General features: G+C 38.9%; 1 protein-coding gene across 10 annotated transcripts in view; it reads right to left on the bottom strand.

Annotated features, from left to right (window-relative positions):
• Window positions 1-21,865, bottom strand: part of CCDC85A (coiled-coil domain containing 85A) — a 261,517-nt gene that overhangs the window by 38,662 nt on the left and 200,990 nt on the right. For 9 of the 10 annotated variants that reach the window (XR_009248617.1, XR_009248618.1, XR_009248619.1 and 6 more), the window contains one exon: window positions 979-1,055. The exons of the other annotated variant lie outside the window; for it this stretch is intronic. Coding sequence is in view for 6 of the 9 variants with exons in the window: in XM_058684042.1 (XP_058540025.1) it covers window positions 979-1,055 (77 nt within the window). In the remaining 3 variants the exon portion in view is untranslated. The remainder of the gene's footprint in view (window positions 1-978; window positions 1,056-21,865) is intronic. 10 annotated transcript variants of the gene reach the window in all.

Genomic DNA, 21,865 nt, shown 5'->3' on the forward strand with positions numbered 1-21,865 from the left:
GACAGACCAAATCATCATTAATGAGCAAAAGTGGTTTAAAAACAAAATAAGATTTAAAATATCTTTGCAAAGCATTAATGTTTATGTATCTTCTCCTGAATTATAACCAGTCTCTGTTTTTTTCATTTAAACTACTATTTACTTAGTTTTTTTTAGGGTTTAATTTTCCCTTAGTCACTTATGAGATAGAAATAATCACCAGAATGTGGAAAGAACACTAGTGACTAAATGCTTAGAAAACGCCTTTTATAAAATATTAGATTACTGCCTACATGTCTGTAAAGAAAATCAACCTAGATTCAGGAGATTTGCTCAACTCCTCAAAATTTCCCAAGAACCACCGCCTCAACTGACATCATTGTCACCAAGATACTTCAGCCCATAGAAATAATTTTATAAGTAAAATATATGGCAAGGCATTAAATCCCAGAAAAAGTACCACTTTATATTCACCAGGGGAAACAAAGTAAGCCCCAAAGTAAAACTGTCAATTACTGTCATTGCATTGTTGCACTCAAAGAGTTTAATCATATCATGAAGAATTTTAGCAAGTACTAATTTAATTAAAATGTGAAATCTTTAAACTACCTGCAGCTTCCCTTAGCTCATAAATTAGCAAATTTTTTTATTTAAATAAGAGTCCCTTCCCTATATTCACCAACTACGTGCATGATGTATCTGAATAGTCCTATGCAAGCATTTTCTACTTCTCTTCATTTTCTCTTTCTCTTGTTTTCTTCTTTCAAAGTTACTTTGCATTCTTTTTTCAGACATCTGCATCCTTTGGTATCACACTTAAGAATCCAGAGAATATGATGGTCATTATGGAAAGCAATCACACTCTACATTGATGAATGACGATTTACAAAATGATTTCTATCATTTAAAGGAAAGAATGTAATTGAGACTTTAAATTCCAGATAAAATGCTACAACTCAAATGACACTGACTAGCTACGAGCTACTGGAAGTCACCCACCTGGGGCAGCATGCGATTTTCTTCCTCCAGCTGTCTTACTCTTGCCTCCAGCTGCCTAACATAGGACAAGGTTGATTCTAAAATTAAAAAGAAAGAACTCACATTATACACACAGGTCTTGTTTGGTGCACTGTCAGGATATTTCTGGTTCGATTTATTCACATGAGGCAGTGACTGCATAGTTTAAAAACAAAAAAAAAGATTTCTCCCCAGAAAAACAGGAACACAAGCCATTGAAACCATGAGCACTTCGAACGATTGTGCAACGTTAAGGACAGTTAGGGGAAGTTATAGGCGGTGAGATGGCAGGCTTTTGTACACTGTGCAACCCTCAGAATGTTAGACATCTTGAAGACACTTACTCCCCTTTCTACTTACTTTGTGCATTTTGAGCTTTCAGTGAGCTGTCCCCCATGTAAGACTTTTTATAATGTTAATTATAACCAAAATAAATTACAAGTCATATTAAAAACAAAATAAAAAATATTTCCAACACCCAGCTCCCTTCATTTTCCCAAATAAATACTTCAAGTCTTAAGAGCAACATTTATTCTTCTCACCAATCTATAGGTATTAGGACTATAATCCAGAGAACCGCTACAAAAAGGCTAAGTGGAATTGAGGCTACATTTTGACTTTGTTTGGCAGAATGTGGCATAGATCCAAGCTTTCGCCAAATCTTTAGGTAAGCCAGGGGGGCCGACTTTAAAACTCCTTTTTGTTTTCATTTCTTCACAAGCTCAGGTGTGTACTGAAAGGTAAGAATCAGCATCATGCTTAGAGTCTGTTCCATGTGAACTCCAAAGTTTCTACCTTTTTACCTCAGGAAAGGGCTCACAGGCAAAGGAAAGAGGAGTTCCATTCTGAGGAACAATCTGACAATAACTCTTCTTCATTAAAGCAAAAATATTCATGCGGATCATATAGCAACATAGTAGCCATTGATTCATGAACCAAGAACAAACATATTTCAGGTATAGTAAAATGTACCTGATGATAGAATTCCTCCAGCATATTTCCATAGTTAATGTGAAACCTCAGTGCATGTTCTTCAGCTTCAGAAACATAAAATGGCAAGAAGCAAGACCAAGACGGTAGCGCATTTAAACGGTAAATATTTGGTGCCCCTAACAATCTGAAGTTGGAATGGATATTGATGCAAATTAATACCTTGATCTGAAATTCATCACGGAAACTCTGCTTTATAATTTTTATATGGAAATTGGTTATATGAACTCAATTCCATTTTTGTGACCTTCAAAGCAGTAAGGTAGCATTTAATTTTTCTAAAATACATAAGAAACCTTAGTCTTTAATTTGTAAATGTAACAATTAAGCTCATCCCTGACTGGTTTACAGCATGCCTGTTTTCACAAATATTTGCAGAGAGTCGCTATCACTGATGTTAATATAACAACCCACTGACTTTCCACCGATGGACAAGACTTAGCTTTAAGCATCCCTCACACAAGACAGAAACACAAGATAAAGGCAACTGAAGACATTTCCTAGAAATATGCTCTCATTTCTTTAGATCAATGAAATGTTAAATGTTTGCTTTATGGACTCTTCCAAATGGCAAATAAATAAATAAATACATAAAGCATAAATGAATAACAAACATATTGATTTCATGAATCTACTTTAGCAAATGAATAGCTGATCTGCAGATCATCAAAATATGAATGTAAATTGCCTGATTTACACAGTTTTGTAAGCCTCACTCTCTACTCTAGAAAAACAACCACTTGAGAAGGGCTATCCAGGTGAGAGTTTGCTCAGAAATGTTCTGCTTAAACCATGAACAAGCATAATTCTTTTCTCCTTTGTTCATAATTTATACCTTATCTTTATTGTCCCTATACTGCACTATCCCCAAAGCAGCTGAAATGACTCTATACAGAGTGACTCAGGTGACATTTGAAAATGCCACTGAATAGATTTTAATTCAGTAACTATCTTCAGTCACTTTAATCTACTCCTCTTTTTAAGTTTTTTCAGTTTACATATTTGATGGCTTCACTAGGCGTCTACCTATATTATGAATGTCTCATCATCTCACTTCAAAATAAACAGGGTAGATTCCTGAATTTGGAAAACAGTCCTTAACTCCAATTTTTAATGTCAAGTTACAACAGATGAAGTTCACATCTTTGTTTCCAAGCATTCACTGCAAATATGGGCTGGGACAGGAAAAGGTAGCAAACATTTTTAGAGAGGTAAAATAATCTTCAAAAGTTAGCTGTATAAGATAAAGGCAAAGCTAAGGAGAGTTGGGAGTTCATTCACTCAACACATACTTACTGTGTCACTGATTTGTGTCAGGCACTATTCTAGGTTTGGGACAAAGAGAAGGCCAGTTATTGCAAGACTTACTACATTTCTCAGAATACAAATTCTGTTTTAGGATTACATGCCCACATTGTTCTGTGTTCCAGAAGGCCTTGTTGTTCCAGGCGGTCTCTGTTACAATTTTTATCTAACAGTGAATGGATACCACAATGAGAAAATTCCTCAGGGGATGGGGGAGGGGGGAAAAGGAAGCATAGCTGATGGGCAGGCATAAATGAGAGAATTCGTGCTGTTAGTTCTTTCATTCGTCAAAAACCTAATTACATAGTTCCTTAACGAGAATGGAATAGGCAAACATTTTTTTCTGGAGCATCTCTGGTCCTCAAGTCACTATATAAAAAGCCATTGAAGAAACTACCCAATCCTTCCATTGTGACATCAAAGAAAAATAAGCATTCGTTTTGTTAAGCTTTTAGGATCGCAAGGTTTACTTGTTACTGCTCCATAGGCTAGCCAAACCTGATTACTAGTACATAGCAAATACTGGGACAGTAAACATTTTAAAAATAAGACATAATAGGATAGAGTATAAGAAACTCCATTTTTTTTGAAACTCCATACTTTTTTTTTTTTTTTTTTTTTTTTTTTTTAAATTTTTTTTTCCAACGTTTTTTTATTTATTTTTGGGACAGAGAGAGACAGACAGAGCATGAACGGGGGAGGGGCAGAGAGAGGGAGACACAGAATCGGAAACAGGCTCCAGGCTCCGAGCCATCGGCCCAGAGCCCGACGCGGGGCTCGAACTCACGGACCGCGAGATCGTGACCTGGCTGAAGTCGGACGCTTAACCGACTGCGCCACCCAGGCGCCCCTGAAACTCCATACTTTTAAAATACATCACATTCTACATCCCAATTCCAGCTGAGCACTAGGAAAAACACTATAATCTTATAAGAAAGAAAAGAAGCCCCTTTTATGCTACAATGTATTTGGCCGCGTTGCTATAACCCCTTCCCCAGGCTGCTTCTTCCCTTTGCTTCCTCATTCAAGGGACTTCCAAAATGGCATCAACTATAAAATAAGCTGGTTTTCCATTACATGCAGGGAATGAGGACTATAGTTGAGTGTTGACCTAAGAGAAGTATCTGACAAATATTGGCATTCCTTTCTTTTCAATTGAGGTATAGTTGACATACGATGTTATATTAGTTTCAGGTGACAGCATAGTGACTCCCCAACTCTAGACATTATGCTGGGCTCATGGTGTTTTCCATTATAAAGTGATACCTGTACACACACACACACACACACACACACACACAACCCTGCATTAGAATGTACTATAATTTGAATTGATCACCCACATTTTATACCAGTGGCTGAGGCTGTTAGAACTTAGATTTCAGAATGTCATTTTGGATTTCAGAGCTCAGGAGGCTCCTGAAAAACAGCCAAGCACTATGCCATACTCTACACAGATCTACAATGTGTTCCGGAAGGATCCTGCCTTTCAAAAGTATATAACCACTTGTGCGGGGGGGAAAGAAAAATAAAGGAAATGGTAAGGTAATATGAAATTCAGTGCTAAATCATGTGAAACATGAACACAGAAAGAGATCAAAATTGGTTGCAGTTCTTACGAAAGAGAAACTTGAGCTTAATGCATCGACGGAAGTTTGACAGGCCAGAGAGATCCAAGTGTAGCCACAGGATGGACAAGGACCAGAAGCCAAGAATGATAGTGTTGTAAACAGGGAAGAGAGAAAGGAGTCACACGGAGGAAGAAAGAGGGACATACTGGGGAGAAGGAGGAAAGGCCAAGCTGCTTCCCACAATCAAGGATATGAAAAGCTAACATCAAAACAGTTATGCAGATGATGATTTGCTTTCAACGTCCCCCCCCCCCAAAAAAAGATATTTTCTCTTTGCACCGTGGGAAACCAAGAACATCTATACACGAGAAAAGCGAGGTTAAGCAAATATCCAATGTGAAAACCCTATGACATTGTCTAGATGTTCTCCAGGTAAACCTTGGGTGTACTTCCAAGCAGAAACAATTTATTTCCATGTGTCTTACTTTTCTTTGAAACTACATGTAAAAGTTCACAGCACCTCCCATGATAAACCAAGTGTAAGAACCAGTCAACAGTCACAAAACTTCCACTAAATTCTTATCTTCTAAATGGTTCCAATTTTCAAACTGGAATGTGCCGTAGAGGTTTCCAAGTTCAGCCTATCCCTGATCCCCTGACTCATTAGGCAGATAAGAGAACAAAACCCAGAGGGTAGTAAACTTGGCCCCTAACAATGGGGATTAAATACATTCAGAAGAATTTGTTCCATTGCTGGAGCATCACAGTGATGGCCATCTTGGATCTTCTAATTATTAAGTGATACCAAGCTTCTTACATAGATAAATTCCAAGTTCTCCTTTTTTCTTCCTGATTTTAAATATTCTAGATGGATCTTTACTGAAAATAAGTTGGTGTTTTCCTTGAACAATATCCTGGACTTGATTTCACTTCATTTTGCCTGAAATGCATTCAATCATATAAAGTAGCTGGTCTTCTAGTTTGAAAATACGCTGATCAAAATGTTAAACCCTCTCATTTCCCCCTGCTTTCTAAAGCAGTGTTTCTCTCCCTAGGGGAACACCCACCCTTGAAATCACCCACGATTTATTCTGATTATTGTACATAAAGGTTTACTGTTTGTAGTTGCTACGGTCTAAGGTTTATCAACCTTCTGAGTGGTTCCGATTAGATGAAGTGCCATTGTGTCTCCAAAATTTCAGGGTAGAAAATAAAATCTAGTGATAGTCCATTCTAAGACAAATTATAGCATCTGGAAGAGTGCACACAGGAGGAAAACCACTCGGAAGACCATTGTGACCATGGGCAGATAAGATGGTATCTTCTCAGAGGCTCTCTCAGACTTAGCCCCTTTCAGCCAGAGAGTCAAACGGCCACGTGATTTCAAATCTGGAGGCAATCTCTCCAAGAAAACCTAACTTCTAAAGACACTGCTTGGATTAGTTCCAAATTAATCCACCATCCACAGGCTTTTGCATTCTTAAGGAAATTACTTCAGAACTATATTTTTAAAAAATTATTACTGTTCTGACTAGAAGTGTTTCTCTTTCTTTCTCAGGCAAGCAAAGGTCAGCCTCCTACTTAGAATTCATATTAGCTCCAGAAGTATAAGTGATTGCATTTCTCACTATAATTTGATGTTTTTCTTATTTAAAAAATCTTGTTGGAATCAGCATTTTTGGATTTGCCTGGATATTTCACTCAGACTACCTTATTCATGGGCAGAAACAGGACTTTGGTTTTTTTGATTGGGAGGCTTAATTGTCCTAAATAAGTAAAAAATGATGTCAGGTCTTGCTCTACTCCGTTACCTATGAAGCTAATTTTACTCTTCTCAGACCCTTCCTTCTGTGCCAACCTGAAAGACATAGGAAATATTTTCTTTTTTTTTTTTTTTTTTTAATTTTTTTTTTTTTAATTTTTTTATTTTTGGGACAGAGAGAGACAGAGCATGAACGGGGGAGGGGCAGAGAGAGAGGGAGACACAGAATCGGAAACAGGCTCCAGGCTCCGAGCCATCAGCCCAGAGCCTGACGCGGGGCTCGAACTCACGGACCGCGAGATCGTGACCTGGCTGAAGTCGGACGCTTAACCGACTGCGCCACCCAGGCGCCCCCATAGGAAATATTTTCTATCCTGTTCCTCCCATGTAGAAACTTGGTCACTGGTTATTCAATGGCCCCATGTTCCCTTAGGTCTGAGTCTCTGACACCTTCCCTTGGGCAATAACTCACTCCACTCTGCCTAGCGCAACACTCCTTATTCTTCTGTGCATGATATGAAAAGTAGCTCTCTAACTATTAGAATACCCCAAGATTGGAGTATATTGCTTTATATGATAATGGGCTTCATGTTAGCAGAGGTGTTTGGAGAAAGTAAGATGCCACAGAGATTTCTACCAGTGGCTAGAAATCCACTGTTTGAAGTGGCTGTTTGAAGTTCAGTAATCCTAAATTTTTAAATTCTTTCCATTCCATGAATCTCTTTTAGTTTCACTTCTTCTCACCTCATTTGCTAATGATTCATGTATTGAGTGCTGGGTGACTTCTCTTTACCTACTTGCTTATGTTATTTCATATTTTCATTTTTTGCCCAAATATGCTACACGAAAATATTCCCTAAACTTTACACAGTGACTGGTAGTCTTCCCTGCAGGGGTTTAATACAGACTTGTTGAGTTACTTCAATATCAAGACTTGTTTGCCTGTGCCAGATGCTGTCCTAGATACCGGGGATACGGCAGCAAGACAAAGTGCGAAGAGTCTGTGCATTCATGAAGTTTGCATTCCAGTGCAATGGAATGCAATGGGGAATGGGAAAGACAGGCAATGAGAAGCAAACGCGATATTTTGTGAAGGAGACGTGTGCAAGGAAGACAAGACAGAGTACTGGTGTAGGGAGATTCAGGGATGTGCAGCTATGGTAAGGAGCAGGGCTTGGGAAGAGCTCTGAGGACCAGGACCTGTGAACAAACCAAGTATGCAAAGACCTTGGAGAAGAAAGTTTTAGACATGAGGTAAGTTGAGTACACAGGCCCAGGCTGGGAAGACCTTTGTTCTGGAACCTGGCTGTGAAGGGGGAAGTAATAGGCGAGGAGACGGATCTGTTTGTTTGGTCACCTTCCTCCACTGCCTAAGTTTTTCAAACATTGTCCTCTTTTTGGCTGTTGACCTCTGAGGCCTAGACTTAAACCTTTTGGCCATCAGGCTTTCCCTGTGACAAAAACCTCTGCAGTGTGTTTGGTTCCATGCTCTCACACACCCCAGTTCTTACCTATTCAGAAATTCTATTGACCCTACCTTCCCTCTGCCCCCAGAATAGACTGAAAACCCAACCTCACTGTGGTCTTTTAGCAAGGTTCCTGCTTCTACTCTTGCCTCCTCTCCCAGGTTCATTTTCATTCAAATTCTTTTTCAACCCACAGCAGCCAGGGTTTTCTTTCCAAAATGCTAAGCCTGGTCACCTCCACTTTGATCACTTCTTTCTCTACTCAAAACTCTGCAGTAACTCACCATTTTGCTCCACATAAAAGGCAAAGTCCTTAGAGGGGCGCCTGGATGGCTCAGTCAGTTAAGCGTCTGACTCTTGATTTTGGCTCAGGTCATGATCTCCTGGTTTGTGGGATTGAGCCCCACATTGGGCTCTGTGCTGACTACACGAGGCCTGCTTGGAATTCTCTCTCTTCCGCCGCCCCTGCCCTCGCTCTGTGTGTCTCTCTCTCAAAATAAATAAATATCTTTTTAAAAAGGGCTAAGTCCTTAGGAAGTCCAGCAGGGCCCCACATGATCTGGACTGGCCACCTGGGAGCCGTCCCCTTCATGCCAGTACACCCTCTGTTCCAGCCATGAAGCTTCCTGTCCTGAACACCCCAGGCATGCTTTTGATTTTGTCCCCACTTTCTCTTCCGCCAGACAGCTGCTTGGCTGACTTCCTCACTTCCCATAGGTCTTGTCCAAACCTCAGCTTCTCAGTGTAATTCACCCAGTTCACCGCATTTAATCCTGCCACTGGCCCCCACCTCCACCCCACATTCCTGATCCCCAAGCCTGTTGGACATTTTTCCAAACACTTCATCCCCTTCTAGCATATAACTTAACTTGTACACATGTTATCTCTCTTGTAGAAGTTCTGTCTCTCCCCATCAGAATGTAAACTCCACATAGGGACCTTATGTGTTGAGTGATGCCTTCCAAGTGTCTAGAATAGTGTCTAGTCCAATAAATATTTATTGGCTGTGTCAACCAGTTATGCAGACAGTGCCCTGAAAGGCAATTATTTCATAGTACAGGTCTACACTTTTCAATCACTCCAGGAGAGACAGGATTTGTATTTAATATCAATTAAATCAGAATCAATATCAGAAACAGAATCGATATCAATTCTGTTGTGCCATTTGAGACAACATATGGTATGTTGAGAAACATACCATAGGACACTAAACTTTGGATGAAAACTCTGCAGGGTTCTCAAATTATGGCATAACAAATCACTGGTGGGTAACTTCAATAAGAGGATCTGTGCTTTCATCAGGCAGGTAAAAAAGTGTGTGTGTGTTTGTGTGTGTTAGGGGATTGGAGAGGAAGGGAGAACAGGAAAGAGGAAAAGACGGAAAGAAAAGGAAAGAGAGGGGATAGAGACAAAGAATAGAGAGACAGAATAACAGCTGTGGGGATGTACAAAAATGGACCATGTCTACCACTAACATCTTAGAATATGAATGTCCTTCAGCTGGAAATCTGCTTTAGTAAGTAAGGTTGCCTTTTGGTTAGAATGGCACCTTCCCAGGAACATCTCCTCCCGGTCCCTCCCAGCGAGGGGCATCCTGAGGGTGCAGGAGCACGCATACTTTGGAGGCACCAGCAGGTGTCAGCTGAGCCTGAGTGAGGGGCTCCGAGCTGTCAGAGAGCAGCTGGAGGAGGGCGGTGGGCAGCGGTCCATATCAAAACAGGCTATGTTTCTTTGAGAAGGGAAAAACCTGTCATTCCAAAGTTAAAGCAAACAGAGCAACGTGCTCTCCTGCTTATTTCAATTAGAATGAAGGCTGAAAATACTGCATCTTTTTCCAAGAACGCTTTGACAGAAAACATCATGAGTGCTATTTTCCCAGTGCCATCTGAGTGCTGTGTTTTTTTGAACGAGTCCAGATTTTGTCATCCTTTTCCTATAAAAGAGTAAATAGTTAAATGGATATTGAAACCTGATGATTTGTACATAAGTCAATTTAGAAATCAGAAAAAAATTATCAGGGGTCTATATCCTAACTTTTCTACCAGAAAATAATCACCATAAATTTGTTCTAGTCTCTCCTCTTCCCAACTGAAAGTGTCTTTAAAGTGGGAGAAAATGACATTTGTTGCATATTTGCTGTCATCCACCTGGCCTATTCCTTGGTAATTGGCACCTGGTTGTTTCTGCCTCCATTTTTCTCTCAATAGAAGGTGGAGGCTTCATGTAGCAAAGTCTTGCCTTTATAGTTCTTTTCTGAGCTGCCTTATGACTAGCACAGAGCTATGTGCTACAAGGTGTTCAATAACTTATTGCTCAATGAAAGAATGAATGAATGAATGGCCCATGATTCTGGTCCCAAGCACTCTGGCTGCTACTCAAAGTTTGTGCTCCCAGGATAGTCTGAAGCAGTTAACTCAAAATGCAGTCAGATTTCCTCCTAGAAAACAGAATAATATGCAGGGCGCCCGGGTGGCTCAGCTGGTTAAGCGTCCAACTCTTGGGTTTCGGCCCCACTCATGATCTCATGGTTTGTGAGTTTAAGCTCCACATCAGACTCCAAGCTGACAGTGAGTAACCTGCTTGGGATTTTCTCTCTCTGCCCCTCTCCCTCCCTCCCACCCTCCCTCCCTCCCTCCTTCTCTATCTCTCAAAATAAATAAATACACTTTTAAAATATTTATAGAAAACATGATAACATGTAATCTAAGCTGAAGTCTGGCTCAGAGGAACTTTTTGTGCCCTAAAATTATTTTCACTTTTACTATTGCCTCTGAAAGCATCAGCCCCACAAAGGAGGTACAAGGTAAATAGCAGTAAATTGGGCAAAAGGAATGGGGACTACATGGAAAATATTTCAAACTCTAAAGAGCTGTTTAGCATGAGTACCATTTTAACAGCTATTCAGGGTTAAAACGTGTCTTACTTTCCATGTTACGTTGCTGCTGATCTTGTCATTTCCCAGAGAAAAGAACCACTTTTTCCCAATGCCAGAGGACAAAAAAGAATGTCATTTTAATAAATGTAACCACTTTCTTTAATGTATGTATTCCCCTTGTAAGTGTATCTTGTCAGTATTGTCAATGCATGCGCAAGGAAGTACATCTGTAAAAAAAAAAAATTTTACAAAAGACAGTAAAACCCTCAAAAATGTTCCTTTCTCTTCAAATAATTACTTTCCCTTTTTTGTGTATATTGAGATATTTTTAGAAGCCTATATATGGTTGTTTCCACTGTCACACTTGTCAACAAAATAAAATTTTGACCAAATTATACAGCAAAGCATCATTAATTTGGATCCCATCATTTGGGAATTCATAAAACCTTTATTCCATTTAGCCTATAGATGCTCTCCACCCTGGCTATGAAACAGCTGGGAAAACCACTCACGGTATGACAATTAAGGAATAGTGGGCTTACATAAGAAAAGCTAAGTTTTCACCATGTTTTAGCATTATCTATGCACAAAGTGATGCAGACAGATAATGGATGAATCTAGGTAGATAATGGATAGCTTAGATAAACAAAATTGGAAAGATCACATACTTAGGAACATTTTTTTGTATGTTAGCTATTTTGGTTTATTTATCAAAAAGCACTTTTTTTTTCATTTAAACTCAAGTTAGTTAACATACAGTGTAGTCTTGGCTTCAGGAGTAGAATCTAGTGATTCATCTCTTACATATGACACCCAGGGCTCATCCCTAAAAGTACCCTTAATGTCCTTCACCCATATAACCCATCCCCCACCTACCTCCCCTCCAGCACCCCTCATTTTGTTCTCTGTATGTAAGAGTCTCTTATGCTTTGTCTCCCTCTTTTTATCTTATTTTTTCCTTCCCTTCCCCTATGTTCATCTGTTTTGTTTCTTAAATTCCACCTATGAGTGAAATCATATGATGTTTGTCTTTCTTTGACTTATTTCATTAGCATAATAACCTCTTTGTATTCACAAGTCAGTTAACTGGTATTTGAGAACTATGTGCTAAACACTCATGTGCTACAGACACTCATTGAAAACAAACAAAAAGGGTTCCTCCTCTCAATGAACATTCTAGTATGGAAGACAGACTTGCATACACAGACACATAAGTAACTACAGTGCTCTCCCAGACACTCTCCACCATTTTAGCTTAGACCTAGATCATCTGAGAATATCTGTGGCATCGGAGCTAAAACTTGAATTTGCAAAGTCCCAAAGTGGATATGAATTGGAGGTACTCAAAAGCAAAAAGAATGCTTGGCCAAAGCCAGGTGAAGAAGCTAAGGGGAGAGGAAAGAATTTCACGCTGGCATAGAAGGAGACCGGATGCACAGTGTGCGTCAGGATTTTGTACTGTTTTCAGTGAGAAGCCATTACAGAAAGGAGCTTTGCAACTATAATGTTACACAACTGATTTACTTTCAGATGATCTTCCTGGCTGCTTTGTGGAGAAGAATGTGGGTAAAGGTGGAATGATGGCAGAGGGGGCTTCTAGGTGTGTAGGGAGAGGACTGTGTGTTGCAAATGAGCTATAGCAATGGTACAGAGAGCATTGGCTGCATTCATCACGTCTCCTAGAGGCGGTGGCCACACAGCATGCTCATAGAGTAGAGGTGAGGTATTATGGGAAAAAAGGGATCAAAGACATGGCTACAGTTTTGACATGAATAGAGATGGCAGTGGCAATCATGGGACTGCCTGTAGTAGGAACACGATTGGGGTGTTAAATCAAGAAGTTTATTTTGTTCATGTTAGGCTTAACATTTAAACCAGAAATTAGGTAAAATATAGAGTGGGTACTTAAATGCATAAGTCTGGAGCTCTAAGAAGACACTTGGGGTTTTGGTATAAACGTGATAGTCAATAGCAGAGAGCCCTTGTCAAAAGGAAGCCTGAATGTTGGAGCCTGGGCTGAATACAGAAGCCTGGTAGAGGCAGAGCCACAGGGCAGACACCCCTCCACAATCCCCCCTCTCTCCCCAGCCCTTTGCCTCAGAAAGCTGAGCACCACCCAGTCTCCCTGGTAGACACGGCCTGATCTTCCACATGGGTACATTTTAAGGAAATGTCTATCCATCTTCACTCTCACCTCTGTTTGATTCCTAAATCATTCCTCCCACATTCTTTTTGATCTCCTTCAACTCCATTTAGCATGCTGCCCCTCATTTTTTTTTAACCATCTTGGCCCCTTGCCCTCCCACAGTAATTTTTGGAAGGAGCAAAGTAGAGCACAGTGGCTAGGAGTGATAGCTCTGAGGATTTTAATTTTCCCTCATCAAACATAGATATTGAAGAACATGATCTTTAAGACTCTTTAAGCCTCACCATTCCTTCGATCCCATTTGCAACTACACCAAAAAACAAAAGATAACTAGGAATAAACGTAACTAAAAATAGTCTGAAAACTATAGAATACTTATAAAAGAAATTGAAGAGGACACAAAGAAATGGAAAAGCATTCCATGCTCATCGACTGGAAGAACAAACATTGTTAAAATGTCTATTTTACCCAAAGCAATTTACATTTAATGCAATCTCTATCAAATTACCACCAGCATTTTTTGCAAAGCTAGAACAAACAATCCTAAAACCTGTATGGAATTGAAAAGACCCGAAGAGTCAAAGCAATCCTGAATAAGAAAAAACTGGAGGCACCACAATTCCAGATCTCAAGCTATATTACAAAGCTGTAGTCATCAAGGGAATATAGTTCTGGCACAAAAACAGATGCATAAATCAATGGAACAGAATAGAAAACCCAGAAATAGACCAACAACTATATGGTCAACTCATCTTGAACAAACTACTAAAGAATATCTAAAGGAAAAAGGACCGTTTCTTCAGCAAATGGCACTGGGACAACTGGACAGCAACATGCAGAACAATGAAAGTGGACCACTTTCTTACACCATACACAAAAATAAATTCAAAGTGGATGAAACACCTAAATGTGAATCACAAAACCATCAAAATCTACAGGAGAACATAGGCAGCAACCTCTTTGACCTCAGCTGGAGCAACTTCTTACTAGACACATCACCAAAGGCAAGGGAAACAAAAGCAAACATGAACTATTGGGACCTCATCAAGATAAAAAGTTTCTGTACAGTGAAGGAAACAAACAAAACTAAATGGCAGCCTATGGAATGGGAGAAGATATTTGCAAATGATATATCTGATAAAGGGTTAGTATCCAAAATCTATAAAGAACTTATGAAACTCAACACCCAAAAAACAAACAACCCAGTTAAGAAATGGGCAGAAGACATGAATAGACACTTTTCCAAAGAAGACATTGAGATGGCTAACAGACATGAAAAGATGCTCAACATCAATCATCATCAGGGAAATACAAAGCAAAACCATGATGAGATATCACCTAATACTTGTCAAAACAGCTAAAATTAACAACTCAGGAAATAAGAGATGTTGGTGAGGATGCGGAGAAAGGGGAACAATTTTGCACTGTTGGTGGGAACACAAACTGGAGCAGCCACTCTGGACAACAGTATGGAGGTTCTTCAAGAAATCAAAAATAGAAATACCCTATAATCCAGCAATCCAGTAAATACTATTAAGTATTTACAAAAATACAGATTTGAACCCCATGAACAGACATGCACCCCAATGTCTATAGCAGCATTATCCACAATAGCCAAACTATGGAGAGAGCCCAAATATCCACTGATTGATGAATAGATAAAGAAGAGGTGGTATATTTATACAATCGAACATTACCCAGCCATCAAAAAGAATGAAATCTTGCCATTTGCAATGACATGGAGTTAGAATGTATTATGCTAAGCGAAATAAGTCAATCAGAGAAATACCATATGATTTCATTCATATATGGAATTTAAGAAAAAAACAGATGAATGTATGGGAAGGGGGGGAAGGAAGAGAGGGAAACAAAGGACAAAAGACTCTTACTGATAGAGAACAAACTGTGAGTTGACGGAGGGAGGTGCGTGGGAGACGGGCTAGTTGGTCATGGGCATGAAGGAAGGTATTTGTTATCATGAGCTCTGGGTATTGTATGTAAGGGATGAATCACTGAATTTTACTCTTGAAACCAGTATTGCATGGTATGTTAACTAAAATTTAAATTTTAAAAAAAGAGGGGAAAAAAGGTAGATTAAAGCTCAAAACAAATGAAAGTAGATTAGAGGTTAAAAAAAAACAAAAAAAACAAAAAAAAAACACCGCTCCTAGGTAACAATTATCCAGCATTTAAAACTAATCCTTACTAATGGTTTAACCACTAAAGGCAGACAAGGTAGGATTTCTAACAGTAGATGTGTATTTCTGTTGTTTCATTTATTCATTAAATACACATTTATGGAATATCTACCATGCATAAGATCTTGAAGAAGAAGAGAATATTTAAGGCAATGCTGTAGTGTTCTTTTTTTTTTTAAGTTTATTATTTTTGAGAGAGAGAGACACAGAGTGCACAAGTGGTGGAGGGGCAGAGAGAGAGGGAGAGAGAATTCCATGCAGGTTCCATGCTGTCAGTATGGAGCCTGACACGGGGCTTGAACCCACCCACAAACCATGATAAGAGATCATGACCTGAGCCAAAACAAAGAGCTGGCCACTTAGCCGACCGAGACATCCAGGCATCCTGACAATGTTGTAATATTCTGAGAAATGGAACAAAGCACACCCATGTGATAGATGCATACCAGTTCTGATTATGGCAGCTAAACATGCTTATTTGAGGCTTGTTTACATTTTCAAATACTATTCTTTAAGAATACCTCCTTACAGATTTCAATTCTAACTCTGTATACTTAAAAACTCCTTCTACTAAAGAAAATCAGCAGGTTAAGAAAAAACCATCTTCACATAATGGAATATTCGTTGATGCCATTGATGAGAACAAAATACTGAATGCGTGCAAAAACAGGGAGTCAAAAAACTATAAAAGCACTACTTAGTCTAAATAAAATAATAGTATTCTACATAAACTTCAGATAACAATTTTTTCTGCCAAAAGTAAAATTGATATAGGAAATATATTCCAAAAGTCCTACTGAATACAACCAATGCAGAGCAACTTGAACACATTCATCCTGTTTTTTATGTCCTTTTGACTTTAGATACACTTTACCATAATAAAATAGGGACCAGTAGGGCGATGGCATTCTAGCTAGGAATATTCCTGCTGACCTCAAAGTTCATTTGAGCTCTTCTAGATTCATGAGTATTCAATCATTTTGTCTTCACTAAACAGTTGCTAGGCAACAACAGACTAAGCAATTGGGTCCAGCAAGTAAATCAGATGATACAAATAATGGCTAATAACTTTAACTTGATTTATCATGTATCAAACACTTTGCTAAAAAGGCATATGTATTTTTCACATGCATTAATGCATTTAATCCTCCGGCAAAACTACAAAGCTGGTGTTATTATCCCCATCTTAGAGATGAAAGACTAAAGGCTTAATGATGTTTAGTAACTCCTCAAAGTCACGAAGCTAGTGAGTGAACTCTGGACCTCCACCTGAGATCTGCCCCAACAAAGCTTACATCTGCAGCATCATGAATACTACTCTTTGCTGGAGAACACAGGTCCTGTGGAGACACAGAGTGAAGGCTAAATAAAGCAATTATCAAAGAATTTAGCCAGCACCAGTACAGTCTGATTTAAATTCTCTTATCATAATTGAGCACTACACCGTCACTCAGCTGATGCATTTATTGACAAAATGAAAGCTATTTTCCCTAAGCTGCAAATAAGTGCATCACCTCTTCGGTTCATATGGTGATGCCTTCAAGTAAATAAGAGTTAGCCAAAGTGGAGACAGTAAGTTTCACAGTCAACAAAACCACCAAATCATCCCAAGCTAAGTGCCTGGATCTGCTAAGTCATCAGTGTACTTAATACATGTAGATGCCATTTACAATGCAATCTTGAAACTTTCACAAACTTCTTAAACTCAAAGTCTCAGAAATCTTCAGTCTTGGAAGAAAATGATGACAAACACTAAGGACAGTTTCTTCTGGCTTATAAATATCTAATTTTTGTTTCCTGAATCTCTCCTGGATCCTCTTCTGAACAGCTGGACAATCCAATAAAATGTTCACTCTGCTTAATTTAATGTAACTGCTATCAAAGCTGCTAACATTCTTCCTGGTGATAACAAGAGATAATTTGATAAAAATCACCTAACAGAAGTAATCACAGGCATTTGGAAAGAGTTTGGTCATTCCTCCAAATCAAATATCTCAATGCTCTGTTTTTAATGGAATCATCCTTGTCCACAAAATCCTATGGACTCTGGAATTATGTATCAATATTTATGGTACATGAAAAATGAGTTGGTACATTGAACTTGTATACCTAAAATAAGTGTAATCTTCAAATAGTGATTTCTCAATCTCTGTATAGCTCAAAATTATACATACCACAATCAAACGGATATTTTAAATTCATCTTTTGCCATACAATGAATCTATTAAATTCTGTTCTGCTTATACTAATTTCCAGATTGATTATGTATTACCCAAGAAATGTTATGTACTGTATTATAAAATGACATTCTTAAGTCAATGATTTTTATTGATGCTCACAAAACACAAGAGTACTTCCTTAACCTTCAAAGCAGATAGAACTGAAACTCTTTAAGGTTTCACTGAGTTACTTCTTGTCAGTGCCTAGTCATTCTAACTGTTCAGGGAAAACCTTAAATTATAAATAAAAAAATAGACTTATAAATTAATAAAAATTGAAGAAGAAATAAATCCTAAAATGGACTGTGAACTCTACGTTCCTCAGGGAAGGTACTGTGTGTTATTCATCTTTATAACTCAAATCTGGCACTGACATTAAACTCTAAATAGTTACTATACTAATGTGCATGTTTCTTCAACATGGAAACAATGACCTTTGAGTATTTTGAGAGTTAAAAATGTCTCGGGCACCTGGGCGTCTCAGTTGGTTAAGTGTCCGACTTCGGCTCAGGTCATGATCTTATGGTTGTGAATTGAGGCCCTAGTCGGGCTCCACGCTGACAGGCGGAACCTGCTTGGGATTCTCTCTCTCTCTCCCTCTCTCTCTACTCCTTCCCTGCCTGCATACTCTTCTCATGCTCTTTCTCTCAGAATAAATCAACTTAATAAAACATATTTAAAAATTTAAGAAGTAATGTTTTTATACTTTTGGGAAAATTCTATGCAAATAAGAGATATCTCAGGGCATGATGGGTAGAGGGAGGTTGGCCAAAGAGGTATCTCCTGCCTGTGTATCCCTTCAGTTAATAATTAACATCACTCTATCCTGGCTCCTCTAGGAGTACACAGCTATGGGGACACCATCATTGTGCGAAGCGAATTATAAGTCTATTTGTTCTCTGAGAATAAAAGTTATGCAATAACTTAAAATGATGCATTAAAGTAGAGGGTCTGCTAAGAGAATTGCTTATAAATACATCTCTCTCTCTCTCCTCCGTGTATGGCTCAGCTTTCTGCCATTAGCAACAAAAACCCAAATGGGACTTCTGTTTGAGGCTACTGGCTTGGCAGATGTACTGAGAAAGAACTTCTTTAAATCATCACATTAGACTCAAGAATGGGACAAGATGAATTGTTTTTAATTTCCAGTCTGTCCTTAAGAAGTATCCAGGAACATTAAGGTAGAATACAACAATATTCTGTGCCCCATGTATATTCAAATCTATAAAAAATTATGGCTACCTCTTATATTTACAAATATATCTTTTCATAATGACCATTTTAATGAACTGATCTATAGGTAGATTAATCTTGTCTGTCTAAATAACAACTCACTTGAAATTTATTTTCCTATTGCTGTCTATGCAGGGATGACAGAGAAGTCAATCTATCATTGAGAGACACCAACTTCTCCTATTCTATCACTCCTATCAAGCTAAGAATTTAGCTCCTAATATACATGGAGAAAAATGAACTGCTTGGAAGGAGTGCATATAATAATTCTAAAGACTGTGATCCTCAATTCTATGTAAATAAGATAAAATCAGTCTTATTTTTATAGAGGCTTAGAAATATAATTGCTTTGTGATCACCACCATCACTGCATATTATATATACATATACATATATATGTACATATATATATATATATGTATATGTATATATATATATATATATATATATATATATATATATACACAGAGAGAGAGAGAGAGAGAGAGACATATGCAAAAAAAAGTTTCAAAGCTTAGCCAACTCCTCCACATCAGATCAGAGAAGGTTCTAGCCCAGGAAGGGAATAGCAGATGGAACTTTCTCAAACCCACACAGGGTCAGGAAATGCCTGTTACTATCTTCTGCTCACTCTGATCTAAACAGCAAGAGGCTGCACAGTAGCCCCAAAGTTAACTTCAAAACAGAGCCTCCCTGGAGCCCTGACCCAGCCTCCTTCCCAGTGGCTGGACTCGGTCTCCATTTCTTACATCATCAAAAGCTAAGTTCTGTCTTGCTGTTTAGTCTCTCGGCACCGAGGTCTAAGCTCACTGCCCAGTGACTCTGTGTGTGGGGTCCAGTGAACTCCTGAGCCAATTTCCAGTACATTTCACAGGGTCTGGTCTTTGGCTCTTGGGTCTTCTGCATGACTTCAGCATCATAGTGGCATTAGCTGTGTCCATTGTTTAATTTAATCTGTTGTGTTTTGCAGAGATCTTACTCCATTTTCATCAGCACTTGGAAAGTGCACACAATATTTGTTTTAAAACAGCATTTACCAATAATGCGTTCTTTTAACTGGCCTTTAAACAATTTTTTAATGTTTATTTTTGAGAGCGAGAGAGAGTGAGTGAGCATGGGTTGGGGAGGGGTAGATAGAGAGAGAGGGAGAGACACAGACTCCAAAGCAAGCTCCAGGCTCTGAGCTGTCAGCACAGAGCCTGATGCTGGGCTCGAACCCACAACTGTGAGATCATGACCTGAGCCGAAGCCGGCAACTCGGGCAAATGAGCCACCCAAGTGCCCCCAGACTTTGAGTTTTAATCCTGGCTCTCCCAGCTTCCCTGTGGTCTTGATGGAGTTATTAAACTCTTGTGTCTCAGTTTCCCCATTTGTAGAATAGATTAATAATACCATCTACCTCCTAGGTGGAAGATCAAGTAAGTTACTGTGTGTGTGTGTAAGACACCCAGGACAGTATATACCCTAGCTGTTATTATTACAAGTCTCCCCTCTAGCGCCAAACGTGGTTGGCTGACTCACCACCACTGGCTCTCTCCAATGGAATCTATTACTTGCTTTGCTCTACCCTCCTACTTCAGTGCCATGATGGCAGAAAGAACTACGTTCAACATTTGTGTAATCTTCTATGCCAATGCGTTCCACATACATGATGTTCAGCCTAGCTTTCTCATCTTAGACCTTCATGGGCAGCTGTGTCAGCCATCCACACTGACATTGGCAAGTAATAGCGACTTTCATTGAGTGCACCCTAACTACTGCATCGAGCACTGAACATCCGCAGAGGGAATCTGTGAAATGGGAGTGAAAATCAGATGAATACAAATGGGTAAAATTAAAAAGAAAGTAAACGCCTATGCTTTTGAAACAGCACTGATTAAATGGCTAAACGTGCCCGAAATTTCTTTGCCGATTGTTAGTGAACTGACGAATTACACCCTGGTTGTTAATGAACACTGTGTTTAGGTCAAAACAAAGGTCACATATAAGTAGATTTATCTATTCAATAAATATTTCACAGTTCCAGACACTGGGGTATGGGAGAAAGCAAACAATAGATAATAACAGATAAGAAGAAAATAAATGAATTAATGTCAAATATGTTAAGGGGAATGAAAGAATGATCAGATAGTCAAGGAAGGCCTCTCTGAGGAATGGGCATTTAAATTGACAAATACTAAATGAATGAGAGGCAGACATAGCTACAGGATAAACATTCTAGACAGAAGGGGCAGCATATGCAAAGACCTTGTGGTGGAAATGAGCAAAGTTTTTTTTTGTTGTTTTGTTTTGTTTTTTAATTGAGAGTATAATTAGAAGAGTATTAAGCATGAAGTCGGCATCTGCCTCAAACCAGCTTGGTCATTAGGGTCATGTGATCTCTTCCACCTCTAAAGTTCTGTAAACCTCTATGAGAAGTGATGTATCCATAGGTACAGATTATATTGGCTCTAGCACTTTGGTCTGACTATGCAAAAATGCCAGAGGAAGGCATTTCAGTAGATGATCTACACAGCAGTCATCAGCCTTCATTAGAAGAATAAAGATGATGGACTGGATTTTAGAAACTTTGTGGTGATCTAGTCAGCCTGAGAGCACAATAGTATGAGAATCCCACACCTTCATCTCAGAAGGACCACAGGACTCAGGATGAAGGTGATGTGGATAACGTGGAACTAGAGATTACATAGCAATAGGCAAGCAGATCCACGAACCACTTGGAATTTTATTTTAATTCCTTTTCGTCAGCTGAGAGAGATTTTAAAAAGTTTAAACTCCAAAGATTATTCAAGAACATCAGTCAGACTACCCTGCTGGGGGTTTGAAACAAACACCCTTTTCAAGTTCCTTCCGGAAAACTCATTTCCTATTATGAAAACAACTCCAGTATTTCAGGTAAAATTTCCTCTTAATGAGGAAAGAGACGAGTCTGGGGACAGATGAACTGAGCTGCTTGGCTAAGTATTTAATTTCCCACTTAGCTTTGCAAGTCAAGATAGACAGCCTTAATTCAAACATTAATATTCATGAAAAAATGGCATAATGTTTCATTTGGAAAAAAGATTTGGGGGAGATGCTGTATCCAGCAATGCCAGCTGACTTTC

Source organism: Neofelis nebulosa, chromosome 9 (assembly GCF_028018385.1).
Source record: "Neofelis nebulosa isolate mNeoNeb1 chromosome 9, mNeoNeb1.pri, whole genome shotgun sequence".
Classification (NCBI taxonomy): domain Eukaryota; kingdom Metazoa; phylum Chordata; class Mammalia; order Carnivora; family Felidae; genus Neofelis; species Neofelis nebulosa.